The 13,718-nt window shown below is 53.9% G+C and overlaps 1 protein-coding gene across 3 annotated transcripts in view; it reads left to right on the top strand.

The window, feature by feature from the left end:
• The window catches only part of NEURL1 (neuralized E3 ubiquitin protein ligase 1), a 79,601-nt gene extending 66,454 nt beyond the window's left edge, over positions 1-13,147 (top strand). For all 3 annotated transcript variants that reach the window (XM_041745225.1, XM_041745226.1, XM_041745227.1), the window contains exons 4-6: positions 5,984-6,679; positions 10,046-10,195; positions 10,632-13,147. In XM_041745225.1, coding sequence (XP_041601159.1) covers positions 5,984-6,679; positions 10,046-10,195; positions 10,632-10,870 — 1,085 coding nt within the window. In that variant the 3' untranslated portion in view covers positions 10,871-13,147. The remainder of the gene's footprint in view (positions 1-5,983; positions 6,680-10,045; positions 10,196-10,631) is intronic.
• The last annotated feature ends 571 nt before the right edge of the window (positions 13,148-13,718 follow it).

The following is a 13,718-nucleotide window of genomic DNA, read 5'->3' as shown; positions in this document are numbered from 1 at the left end:
GACCTGACTGAATCAAGACTTGCCATGGCCACTCACTAGCTCCGAGCCAGCCTCCCAGCTCCTCTGTGCCCCAGCCACCCCATCTGTTATTTGGACATCATTACACACGTGCCATTTATTTCTCAGAGGGTCTGTGAGGCTCATGGATGTATAAAAGTGTTTACACAAATGGCAAGGGCTATTGTTTTTAGGTTAAAAAGGAATGCTTCATTTAAAAAGACCACCAAATAGACAACAACTCCCAAGCCAGTCCTGTCCTTAGAAGAGGAAACCTTAAAATCAAATCCCTGCATCTGGGTGAAATGCAAACCATGCTATCTAAATTGTGTCTTGGAATAAGATCTATGGTTCTCCAGCTGGGTTCCTTGGAACACTGGGGTTCCAGAACCATCTCTGAGGGGGCTGAGTTGGCAGGCCTCTGTGGCCTCCTCTTACACTTCAACCAGAGCTTTTGGTTTTATTGGACAGAAAGATATCACTGCTCAAAAAAAAAAAAAAAAAAAAGTTTGAGAACCATTAGACCAGATGAGTCTGAGAATCTCTATGTCTAAGATCCTCTGTCTTGAAGATTCCATAAATCTTAGAGTTTGTGACTACAAATGTTTCTGGGATATTCTACCCTTCTCTCCATGAGCCTCAAAAAGTATTTGTTTCTCCTAGCTTCCCTGTGGTAGAGTTCATATGGAGAGGGTGGAGGCGGGTGTGGGTTTCGGGGCGCTGCCCAGGATGGGTGGAGAGACCCCTTCCCTGTGCACGCTGTGTACTCGCCCCTCTGGGCTCCTTCCCCTGCCCCATGCCAGACGTTGCCCAGCAGGAGGATGTTTATGGAGACAGTAAATGGGCTGGCAGCGCCTTCTAAACAGGGGCCAGCAGATACCCGCCAGCCGGCCTGCTGCTGCAGGCCGACCCGTGGTTAAAGATTATCCAGCGCTCCGGATGTGAGAATCTAAACAAACAAGACTCTTGGGCTGATGGCAGGCCCTGCTTCAAAGGAGCCCCTTGCCTGCCCCCCGACGGTCCCTGCACCAGTGCCCAGGCCCTGCCTTGGTTGTCCAGCACTGGCTGGCAACATGGGGGAGGGCCCGCTGGGTCCCTGGCCAGAGCTGGCCCCAGGGCCCTGGCCTGGCCCCTCTCCTCTCCTCTCCCTTCCTCTCTCCCCACTGGCCCTGCTCAGATTATTCTCTGGCGTTTGCTAGTATGGTTTTCCCACTGAGTGCCTCTCAGTTCTGTTGGTCCAGACTCTTGTCCTTCAGGGCCCAGGTCAAATTTTCTTTCTTCCAAAATGCTGTCTCTGGCTCACTGTGAAACAGGAAGGGGACCTCAGGCTCTATGGGAGAGCATTATCCTAAAAGGGATATTTATCCTAAAGAAGAGAAGGCTCAGAAGGGGCGCCAGGGAGCCAGTGTGGGACACCTATGGATCCATGCAAGGAGAGCTTTCCCAACAGTTATGGGTGTTCAGAGACAGCAGATAGCCTTGGGATGTGGCGAGCTTCTTGTCCCCGGGGGCATTCTAGGCAAGGCTGGGTGAGAACTTGGCAGGGATAGATGGATTTCCTCTGGAGACACTAAGAATTTTGTAAGGAAATTATATTCAAATATTTTCTTGCCTTAAAGCTTTGATCCTCCCACAGCCCAGTGGCTCCTAGGGGCCCAGGTACTGGCTTCTCCTCTCTTTAACCGCTGCCTCGGCCTGGGCACACAGTGGGTCCGCACGTGGGGGATGGCAGTGCCAGCTTGGCCTTGCTGCCCTTGTGGGGCCTGCTTATTTCTGCCCTGGCCTAAAGTATCCATAGGGCCGCTGCCAGGCACTGGATTAGGCAGGAGCTGAAGACTGACAGATTCCTTCCTGAAAGAGGGGACAATGAGAGGGGAGCAGCTGAGCAGCTTCTCCTGTGGCCTTGAGCTGCTCCTCCCTCGGGGCTGCCACATAAACACCTCCAAAGTTGGCAGCCGTGTATCCCAGGCATGGGTTACATAACTTGTTGCTTCAAAGGGGACACCGTGCTGCTTGGAGTTACCGGTTGCCCTTTGCCCTTTCCCTACCTTGTAAGTCTGGGCTGGCGTCGGTCCCCGGGTACTCTCCCCGTGGCTTTAGGGGCCTGGACCCTTTCCTGGCTTTCCACCGGATGTTGGCCCAGTCAGCTCTGACCTTCACTGGCCCTTCTGCAAAGGGAGGTCTGAGCAGCTACTCCATCTCGAGTGTCATCTATTTCAGGGCCCTGCACAGCTGGGCACACTGAGGGATGGTTATTTTGGAGCTCGCTGGCGGCCTGCAGCTGCTCCTGACCCTGAGGGGCTGCCTAGCTGGGGCAGAAGACAGACTTGGGCTGGGCACTGGCCCTAGGGATGCCATTTTTAGCTGTTTCCCAGGCTCTCCTGTACCTTTTCTCCTAACTCCTCCAAGATCTCAAGCAAGGCCAAAGGGATCACTTTCCTGCCCCTTCTCTCTTGCTTACCACCCCCTACTGTTTCTCCTTCCTTCTTTTCTTTCTCCTCTCATCTCCACTGTATAGCTTCTTCTTCCTGGTCCTTAGTGATATATTCATGACTGATGTAAAGTCCTGCTGCTGTAGGTTGAGAAAGTTCATTGTCTGGTGTAGAGGGACCGAACTTTGGTTGACAGACAACCTGAGTAAGCACTAGTACCTGAAGTAATCCAGGGGTCCCAGAAGCTCCCCACTCTGTCTCCAATCCCCACAACATCATCACAACACAGGTATTATTACCCTCATTCTCTAGCTGAGTGGCCTGAGACTGGGAGGTAAGCTTAGCTACTGGCCACCATTCAGGTGCTGGATTGGACATTTAAACCCAGGCCTGTTATCACCCCAGTGCCCATGCACTTCTGAGCCATGGGGCATGTAAACAATAACAGTGGCTCCTTTAACCTAGTGATTATTATGTGCTACTTTTCTAGATGCCCTGTGTAGCTTACTGCATTTTAACTTCACAACATCCCTTCTGAGGGAAGTATTAGAATTCAGATTTTTTTTTAAAAAAAAGATTTTATTATTCATGAGAGACACAGAGAGGGAGGCAGGCAGAGGGAGACAGCAGGCAGGCAGAGGGAGAAGCAGGCTCCCTGCAGGGACCCCAACGTGGGACTCAATTCCAGGTCTCCAGGATCAGGCCTGGGCTCAAGGTGGCGCTAAACTGCTGAGCCACCCGGGCTGCACTAAATAAATAAAATCTTTAAAAAAAAAACTCTAGAAGTATAGTGTAAATATCAAGGAGGTAATGACCCCACTGTGCCTTGAGCTGGGCAGGGAGCATCTGGAGTACTGAGTCGGTTCTGTTCATTGTCTAAGAGGTGGGAAGGTGTGTGGTGGGTCTGAGTGTATCCTGAGGGGAGCTGCTTTCTCTATGGGGCCAGCATTGGCACAGAAGGACATTGAAGCTGAGAGAAGTAAAGTAAATCTACCCAAGATATCCTCGGATACAAGGAGGTAGATTTTAGTTTAAGAGAAGGAAACACTTTCTTAGAGTGGCTCAACAGTGGCACGGGCTGCCTGGGAGGCCCAGAAGCGGGCATATTCAAGAACAGAAGGACTCCTGAAGGGGCAGAGTTCAGGGGAGCGCATGTCCAGCCGCATTCAGAAATCTGTGCTGCCAGTCTGCCCAGCTTCATGGGCCCTGGGGCTGATTGTCCTGAGTGTGTGTGGGGTGAGGTAGGGAGAGGAGTGTGGGAGTGCATGTGTGCACGAGCCCTGTGACAGTCTTCTTTCTGTAAGCTCTGGCTGGGTATCTCTGAGCCTTTTGTTTTCTAGTCACCCTGCTGTCCCTGTCCCTTCCTTTCTGTCTCCATCCCTGGAGTCCTCTCTGGCCAGTGCCTGCTAGCCCCAAGGGAGGAGGAGGAGCAGGGGCTGTTCCTGGGGGCCCAGGTCAGCCCACCGCCTGTTCCAGGTCCCCACGACTGTCTCTCAGGCCTCCCCCTCCTGCTTGGACCTCTTTGCCTCTGCCTCTCTGCAGCCCCCAGCCTCTCTGCACCATCACTGTCACAGAGTCAATTCCCTGGAATAATCGCATTTTCCAGTTGGCTCCCTCCTTCTTGCCAAGCACGATGCTGGGAAATCCCAACCAGCTAGGCCCCAAGAGGCTTCCTCAGAGAGTCAGGGGGCTTGGGGGAAGGGCCCAGCATGCTCTCCCTTACCGGGGCCCAAACAACACTTTTCCAGGAAGGGGCAGGGGGAGAACAAAAACAAGGAGGCTTTAGAGATTGTCTCTAAATTCAGATGGAGCTGATTCTGCTTCAGCTGCCCCTACCAGTCCAGTCTTCCAAGCTTCGCTTCCACACTGAGCACCCCAGCCATCCTTACCCAGGTCCTGGAGAGAAAGCACAGATTCTCCCTTGGGGAGGCTCAGAGAAAAGGCTCCCGGGGAGGGATTGGCCCATGATGCGGTCTACAGTGAGTGGGACTAACTAGCCAAATTTGGGGATTCTGACCCCCCACAGATGGGGATCAAAAAATAAGGAGGGCTTTGAAAGCCAAGAATGCGATGTCGGGAGTTGGACAGACCTAGCTTCAGTCTCGGATCTGCCGCTTGGTGGCTGTCACATCACATCTCTGAGCTTTATCGCCATAATGGGAACACTTCCATGGGATGTTTTAAGGATGAAATGCAGGGGTAATTCATTATGCATGGTGACGTTTATTATAAATGCTAGGCCTCCATAAAGTAGGACATAACACAGCCATTAAAAAGATGTGTTGGAAACACGGTTATTGACATGGAAAGGTGTTCAGGACGTAGTCAGTAGAAAAGCTAGTTTTGAAAAGGAAAGTTGTATAGCAGGGTTCTTAGCCTGGAGTCCATCCCCACGGAAGGCTTTATGTGATTCACAGATGCCCTGAAGTTATCCACAGAATTTAGGAAGAATGTGTGTTTTTCAGAGGACACAGGTCAAAGTCACTACATTTTCAAGGGGATTTGTTACCCATAAGAGGTTAAAAACTACTGGAGTTTATATAGCATGATTCAGTTTTTGTATTAGAAAAAGTAACTGCAGGGACACCTGGGTGGCTCAGTGGTTTAGTATCTGCCTTGGACTCAGGTCATGATCCCAGGGTCCTGGGATCCAGTTCCACTCCCCCTGCAGGGAGCCTACCTCTCCCTCTGCCTATGTCTCTGCCTCTCTCTCTCTGTGTCTCTCACGACTAAATACATCTAAAAAATCCATTTTTATAAATAAAATTAAAAATTTTTAAAAATCTTAAAAAGTAACTGAAGAATATATTGGGGGAAAAGAAAGAAAAAAGCTGGAAGGTATACCCAAGTATTAAGAGTATTTTTCTCCCGATTGGTGGGCTGAGAGGTGATTATGTTTTCTTTTTTTCTTCTTTTTTTTTGGCTTGACTGTCTTTCCTACAAAACACAGTGTGTCTGGTATGATTAAAAAGGGAGAGGGCTTGATTTCCAGTGAAGTCACCTTCAAAAGGAAATGCTGGATAAATTCGTAAGTTTAAGTTCTCTCAGCCTCAGTGCCCTGCGGCAATGATAACTGGAGAAGAGGTACTTGTAGGGAGGAGACAGATTTATGCAAAGAGCTGTTCTGGGGAAGAGGGTTCCCTCTGACCTTGGTGGGGGGGTGCTGATGTCCGCAGCGCATTCGGCCAGTCATTCACTGCTTGTCCTCTCAAGTGCTCAGCGCTGTTGTAGCTGTTGGGGACCGAAAGGGAGGGCCCAGGAGTTAAATTGAGAACTAAAAATGATAAAAAAAAAAAGAAAATAAAACTTATGAGCGTGCCATTTAGAAGGGAGGCTTTTTCATTTTGGTGCCCCTCCCTGCGGCCTTGATGCTCAGCTTAAGTTACTAGTTGGAGGTCCTGGGTCGCTGCTCCCCGCGGCCTCCCGGGCCTGTTCCCCGCGGCTGCCGGCTACCGGCGCGGCCAGCGCGGGGCAGGGCGGGGCGGGGCGGGGCGCGGCGCTCGCCCGGCCGGGCCCCGCGTGACGGCGCCCCGTGTCTCCCGCTCCCGGCGCAGACAGCGAGCTGGCGCTCCCGGACTGCCTGCGGCCGCGCTCCTTCACCGCCCTGCGGCGGCCGTCCCTGCGGCGCGACGCCGACGAGCCGCGCCTCTCCGTGAGCCTGTGCGACCTCAACGTGCCCGGCGCCGACGGCGACGCCGACGACGCCGCGCCGGCCGCCGGCTGCCCCATCCCGCAGAACTCGCTCAACTCGCAGCACAGCCGCGCGCTGCCCGCGCAGCTCGACGGCGACCTGCGCTTCCACGCGCTGCGCGCCGGGGCGCACGTCCGCATCCTCGACGAGCAGACGGTGGCGCGCCTGGAGCACGGGCGCGACGAGCGCGCGCTCGTCTTCACCAGCCGGGCCGTGCGCGTGGCCGAGACCATCTTCGTCAAGGTCACGCGCTCGGGCGCCGCGCGGCCCGGCGCGCTCTCGTTCGGCGTCACCACGTGCGACCCCGGCACGCTGCGGCCCGCCGACCTGCCCTTCAGCCCCGAGGCCCTGCTGGACCGCAAGGAGTTCTGGGCCGTGTGCCGCGTGCCCGGGCCGCTGCACAGCGGCGACATCCTGGGCTTGGTGGTCAACGCCGACGGCGAGCTGCACCTGAGCCACAACGGCGCCGCGGCGGGCATGCAGCTGTGCGTGGACGCCTCGCAGCCGCTCTGGATGCTCTTCGGCCTGCACGGCGCCTTCACGCAGATCCGCATCCTCGGTGAGTGCCCCCCCCCCCGCCCCGGGGGGAACCCGGGAGAGGAAGGCCGCCCCGCTGCCCCGCCAGGCCTGGGGGGCGGGGGGGGGCGAAGAGTGTGGACCCCTGAGTTTCACTCTCGGAACCCGATTAACCCGTGTCCCCGACACATGCACGGTGCTTGAAAACAAGGTTTCCACCAGCAGTTAACTTTGTGAGGCGCAGTTTCCATTCCTGCACGATGGAAATTGGAGCCTCTGCGTCTTGAGGATGGCTGTGTGTCCGGATGGCGGAGACGTTCGGGACGTCCGCAGCCCGCAGCCAGCCGCCGTGCCTGGGTCTCCAGCCTCGGGGGAGCAGGGGGCCCTGGGGGAAACGGGGCTGCCGGGCTCTGGGCCTTAGTTTCCTGGGATTGAATGGACTGGTGGATGTGGACTTGCGGATGGATATTTCTCAGAGCGCCCTACGGCATAAGGTGTCTTTGAGGAAAGGGTCCTTGGTTGAAAAGTTTGGAAAGTACTGAGTTGGCAAAAAGTGTGTGTGTGTGTGGGGGGGTGCTTCACTGCAGGACTTCTCAGAGCTTTTAATACATAACGTGAATCTTGAAGGACGTTATGGTTAGGATGTACAGCTTTTTCTAAACGAATGTGGCCAGAAATCTTCTTTTCACGAAGCATCTCCAGGGGCCTCTGTTTCCCCAGGGTGCACAGGTATGCATACTTCGCCAGAGCTGGTCTTTTCCAACCGCTGTGCTAGACTGGGCTAGCTCCATTAGATTCACAACGAGGCCTACTAAAGTGCAGAGTTTTGAATCCCACCTGCAGAGATTTTGATTCTGTAGATGTTGGATAAATCCAGATAAGATCTGAATTCTTTTTTTTTTTTTTAAGATTTTATTTTATTTCAAGAGAGAATGAGGGAGCGGGGAGGGGCAGAGGGAGAGGGAGAGAGAGAGAATCCCAAGGAGGCTCTCCATGCTCAGCGTGGAGCCACACACGGGGCTTGATTTGACAACCCTGAGATTACCACCTGAGCTGAAATCAAGAGTTGGACACTTTAACTGACTGAATCTCCCAGGCCCCCTCTGAATTTAAAAAAAAAAAAATTATTTATTGATTCATGAGAGGCAGAGAGAGAGAGGCAGAGACATGGGCAAGGGAGAAGTGAAGCAGGACTTGATCCCAGGACCCCAGAATCACACCCTGAGCCAAAGGCAGACGCTAAACCACTGAGCCACCCAGGTGCCTGAATTCTTTTTTTTAAGCAGGTTTGCTCAGGCAAGTTTGGAGATCTCTGGGGTTCATAGCCCCATCCTAAACCTCACCCCGGGAGGCTTTGTAGACAATGTATGTGAGTGAACGTGTGTTATGCTCTAAGGTTGGTATGTCTGTGTGTAGGCACACGTGATGAGTAACTGAAAGCATGCATATTGCTGTTGGTGATTGTGAGCGTGTTAGAGTTTGTGAAATTAGATAAAATATGTGGGGACTTCTTACTCTGCAAAGACCAAATGAAGATGCAGTGAAAAATAAATTTGAAAAGGAATGAAAAGAAATGAGGCAAGGTGCTAAGATGTTATGATTGAGGAAAACGGATCAGTAAGAAATGAAAAGAAATCAGGAAGGAAAGAAGTTGGAGTGAAAATTCAGGATGGAGTAAAAAGAAATCAGACTGGGGTGCGGAAAAAAATCAGGCTGAGGTAAAAAGATACTTGGCTACACTCACTGGGAGACACTGCTCCTCAGACGAAGGAAATTACATAAGGGGAGGGTACTCTCCCGCCTCAGCACCATCTAATAATAGATAAGTAGCTTTCCAATGAGACTTCTGTTCCCCAAAGAGGCTTACTAGACACAGGAGAAGCTTAAAAAAAAAAAAAAAATCAGGGCTTAAATGTCCTGAGAGGTAAGTGGGCCAAGGTGGGTGTTTAAGAACAATCATCTAGATATATGCTAAACAATGTATGCTAACCAGAGTGCAGTTGGGCTGTAGAAGAGCTGGGCATCTCAGTCAGCAAATTGGTGTTTGGCGATCCTGATGGACTGCAAAGGAAAAACAAGCCAGAGACAGTGTGTGAAGGGTTATTATTTACCTTACAGAGGAGTGGTTGGCTTCATGAAAGGCCTAAGTAAACTAAGAATGGAAGGATATTTCCTATCCTCCAAAACTACTGCCAGTTTCATACTTAATGATGAAATGTGAGAAACGTTCTCATTAAAGTCAGGAATATGATAGGGATGCCTTAAAGTATTGTTCTGAAAATGCTAGCCAGTGCAATAGGGTAGGAAAAGGAAATACAAGGTGTGAATTTCTGAAAGAAGATGATAAAATTAACTTGAAAACTATTTACACTAAGAGAAAACCCGTGGATATCTAATGAATACTTAGAAACAGTGAGTATTAAATGAATTAGAACACCTAATGATGAAAAGCATCTCACAGAGCATTTATGTGTAGGGCAGTATGTTAGAGCCTGTGGGAAAGTCACAGGTGAATACAATTTCCTGCTTTCAGGAGGCTCATAGTTCACCTGGAAACAAGGCTGTTTACCTGGGCAAAGAACAAATAATACCCCAGCTCTGTGGTGGTTTAGTCCCATGTATGTGGTGTGTGTGGCTGGTCAGTGCTAAGTAAGTAATGTGGTTTGTGGGGGTGGTCAAAGCTCCCCAGAGGAGGAAGTTTGAGGACAGCCCCAAGGGGCTCCCTGGACCGTTAGGTCTTTGAGGGCAAGGGCTCTGTCAGTATCATTCTCAGTGTTAATGTTTACACAGTGGATGGTACCTAGTAGGTACCTGGTACCTTGTTGAAGGGAGGAGCAAGCGGGGAGGAAGGGAGAAAGAAAGGTGAGGAGAGGAGTGGAAGGAGAGAAAGGAGGGGAGGAAGAACGGAGAGAATGTAGCACAGAATGAGCTTGGGAGATGCTGAAGGGCATCTGAGAGGTGCCAGTGCACAGGAGAAGGTGGGGGGGCTATGTGGGGTGGTGATGGAGCCAGCACAGGGTTTGGAATAGGAGGGTCAGGCTGGGACTGGAAGGGCCCTGTTGGGCAGGAGGAGGGGACTTTGTTGTCTAGCACGGGAAACCTTGAAGGAGAGGATGCATGGGGAGGGTGGTGGTGGGATTCTAGGCTGGCGGGCTTGTCCAGAGCCTGCTGATGGAGTAACGACAGAGCATGAAGCGGCCCTCCAATTTGCAGGTGGGAACAGAGCTGGGGCCGGGCGCTGGGCCACTTTATGGAATCCTGCCCTGAACCCATCCAGTGGCTGGGCTGTATGGTTGTTGCTGTGTTAGCACTTTCTCTCCTGGGAACCTCCAGGAGGGGTGCAGACCTGAGCTTTCTCCCAGTAGGCCTCTCAGTGGCTCATGCGTCCCCCCACCCTTGCCTTCTGCAGGCTCCACCATCCTGGCAGAGCGGGGCATCCCCTCACTGTCCTGCTCCCCTGCCTCCACACCAACCTCGCCCAGCGCCCTGGGCAGCCGCCTCTCCGACGACCCCTTGCTCAGCACGTGCAGCTCCGGACCCCTGGGAAGCTCTGCTGGCGGTAAGTAGGCCGACCGCTCGGAGACCCCCTGGCTGAGGCCGGCATGTGGCCTCTGGGTCAGAGGCGGGCCCTGGAGGAGCTGGAGATAGGCTCAGTGAACCCTTGTTGGGTGGTAATTTCTGGGGTGAATCCCACCTTGCCCCGCAGCTGGGCAGCTTTCTCCCGAGCACTTTTTAGCAGACAGGGAAACCCAGAGGATAGCTCAGGAGGGGCCTTCCTTACAAGAGCGTGGGCTGCCTCCCATCCTCCACCGCGCTTCTCCTCTCGCTGCCGCCCGGGGCACCCTCATCGGGTGCCTCCTAGTGCCCAGGAAGTGGGTTGTCAAGGTAAACAAGCAGATCCCAATAAATGGAGTGAGACACCAGGGGCTCTCTTCTCATGAACCTGGGGCCAGACCGGGCCATGTTCTCACTGACTGGTGTCCACTTGTCCCCAGGGACGGCCCCCAACTCACCAGTGAGCCTGCCTGAGTCGCCAGTGACCCCAGGCACAGGACAGTGGAGTGATGAGTGCACCATTTGCTATGAGCACGCAGTGGACACGGTCATCTACACATGTGGCCACATGTGCCTCTGCTATGCCTGTGGCCTGCGCCTCAAGAAGGCTTTGCACGCCTGCTGCCCCATCTGCCGCCGCCCCATCAAGGACATTATCAAGACCTACCGCAGCTCCTAGCCCGTTGTGGCTGCCCCGCCACCCCTGCACGCCTGCCTTCTCAGGCTTTGGCCCCACTCCAGCCGAGGGGCAAGCCAACAGGGCTCCTTCTCTTCTTCCTCATCTTGGAAACTCTTTTCCCTTCTTCATTAAACATGGGAAACTGAGGCCCTCAAAGGTTTGGGAAGAAAGGGGATATAGGGCAGGGAGGTGAGGGGCAGATACGAATTACCCAGCAGAGAGGAGGGGGGAGTTAGCTCTCTCCGTCTTTCCCGTCTCTGCACCCAGCTCCACCCTGCATGCTGAGTGGCTAAACGGGGGTCTCAGCCTGTCCTAATCCTTCCCCATCTGGGGCAGTCTGCAAGGAAGTCCTCCAGTCCATGTGAGAATTAGAAAACACGTTTCTTCCTCTGGGCAGATGTGTCCCTGAGCTAGGGCATTTAGGAGTATGGCCTGGACTTCAGCCTCTATTTGTTCTCTTAGCTAGCTGCCCTTGAACAGTGTACAACCTGCTCAACAGCCCTAGGCAGGCAGCCTCTCAGCTGCTACCTTACTCTCTGACCTGTATCTACCTTGTCTTTCCTCTCTTCCCTGTCCCTCAGGCCTGGCAACCAGGGGGGAAGGCCAGTGGATGCCTCTCGCCCTGGGCAGGCTGCAGCCCCCATGCCATATCCCTCTCCTACTCACCCAGGACGGGTGGATGGACAGGCCACAGAAGGCTCCAGGTTCTGGGTCTCTGACCCTGTGCCCTGGCGGAGATGCAGAGGGCCCCTTCCTGGCCACAGCCTTTCTGTCCCAGTCATCTCGTGAGATGCTGCTGCCCAGGGACAGCCTCGGTGTGGGCAGCGTCTGTCTTGTGGCAGGGTCTCCAAGAGCAGGTTTGCATCTGTGCTCTGTGACCTGTCCTCTGGGATCTCAGTGCTGTCCTGGACCTGGCTGATACTCAGACTGTAGTATTCCTAGGCACGGCCAGGGTGCTGGAGTGGGGGTGGGGGTGGGGTGCCCTGGGGTAAAACCAGCCTTTTTTCCTTACTTTTATTTATTTATTTATTTAGTTTGTGGGTTGGTCTTTGGGGGAGGGGATTGAGTTGCCATCCCCCGGACCCCTAGAAATGGTGCCCTGGTGTGTGGAGTACCTGGTGAAAGAAGGCTGCAGAGGTAGTTATCACTCAGAATCTTCCCCAGGCTCCAGCACAAAGTCCATAGCCATCTCTATTTACCGTGAATTAGAGCTCCATAAAAGGGGCCGAATTTGGAGGCGGCCTGTCAAATTGTGTCCATTTTACAAAGAGACAGACTGAGCCTCCTTAGCCCTGGGGCTGGTGGATCACCCAGAGCCACAAAGTGCCCTTCCTCTCTGGGCTGCAGCAGGGTTAGCAAAGTTGGCTCAGACATGTCAGGAGGCCCAAGAGCTTCCCCTTCCATGAGGACATAAAAAGTTCTGGAAGGCTGAAGGAGTCTAGCTTGGGCCAGGGAACACGGCTGGGAAGGTCTACTCATAGTAGAGCAGGGAGGCTGTTCTTAGGAAGGCTCTTCTCCTCCAGGAAAGATGGAGGGAAGGGGCCTGGTCCCAGCACCTCTGGGTTACTCCTGGTTCTGGGGTGGAGTGTCCCCTGGCCCCTGCGTAGGCTATAGCTCTCAGCCTTGCCTGCCCTACTCTGATAGGCCATGGGCTGGGGCCTCTCTCAGAGTCTCAGCCTAGTCCCCCCGCCTCCTGCCAGGCTCCCAGCCCTCTTCGCCCTCCAGTGGCTTTTCATGGCCATCAGAGATTCTGCTTGCTGTGGCTGGCAGAGTATGGAATTCTAGGCCTGGCCACTGGGCACCTGCGTGGCCCTGGCCAGGTCATAGCCCCTCTCAGCCTCAGCTGCAACCTCTGTAAAATGATTGTTTGGGGGAGGAGAGCAGACTCTCTGTGGGACTCTTGGGAGTTCTTTGGTGAGGATCCCCTATGGGGTGGCGGGTGGGACAGCACCGGGGGTCAGAACACCAGGCTGGGCCTTTGCCCCTGCCTTGCAGTGGGTCCCTAGAAAGTCATGGTTCCCCTGTGGGTCTGTCCCCAGCCACTGACCCTGGAGACCTCTTCCATGGGAGTAGGGTGGGGTGGGCCAGGGGGTGACCCTCTACAGTCAGGAGTCTCATGTCAGAGGCAAGGGAAGGTCTTAAGTGCAGGGGCTGCGTGGCTTGAGGTTTGGGGAGAGGAAGCCATCCGTATCACTGTCTCTGTTAGTGCTGGGATAGTTGCTGCCTCCTTTGTGAACTTGGATCGCTGTGATTGTGAATAAAGGTGATTCCGTACCAGCCTGAGGGCTGCGCTGTGCTGTGTGGAGGGTTGGGGAGGGAGGGAGGGTCGGGGTGGGGGTGAACGGCTAGGTGTCCTGGATATGGAGGGGAGTCAGCAATGGGGGAAGACTCCCTGGAATGGGGGACTGGAGTGTGACCTGGGACTTGGACAGTAGGGGCTGGAAGGCCAGATGAGCCTTGTAAGTCAAAAGGGAGAAGCCACTGCCCTTTGGTGGCCTCAGATGCTTGGATCCTTGAGGAGCTGTGTTTACTGGGGCAGGAGCAGTGAGAGTCCACAGGCCTGCTCAGCTCTGTGTTAAGGCTGAGGTGGGCTCAAACCTGGCCCCAAACCCTCATGGGGTGACACTGCCATCTAGGGGCTAATGGGAGGATGACAGATCCATCACAGGTCAGGAGGGGCCAATATAGGTGACAGCTGGATAGGAAAGGGAGGCCAGGGACCTTTAGAGAAACCTAGATGTGCTCAGTATATCAGTTTGGCTGTAGGAACTGGGAGTGGTGGAGCGGGTCTGGGGTCTGGGGACAATGTGGGCCTCATGCTCATTTGGTGGCGCTGGGACTCCAGCAC

This window comes from Vulpes lagopus, chromosome 2 (assembly GCF_018345385.1).
Source record: "Vulpes lagopus strain Blue_001 chromosome 2, ASM1834538v1, whole genome shotgun sequence".
NCBI lineage: Eukaryota > Metazoa > Chordata > Mammalia > Carnivora > Canidae > Vulpes > Vulpes lagopus.
The sequence above is the reverse complement of the archived record's forward strand: the minus strand, read 5'-3'. Positions and strand labels throughout refer to the sequence as shown.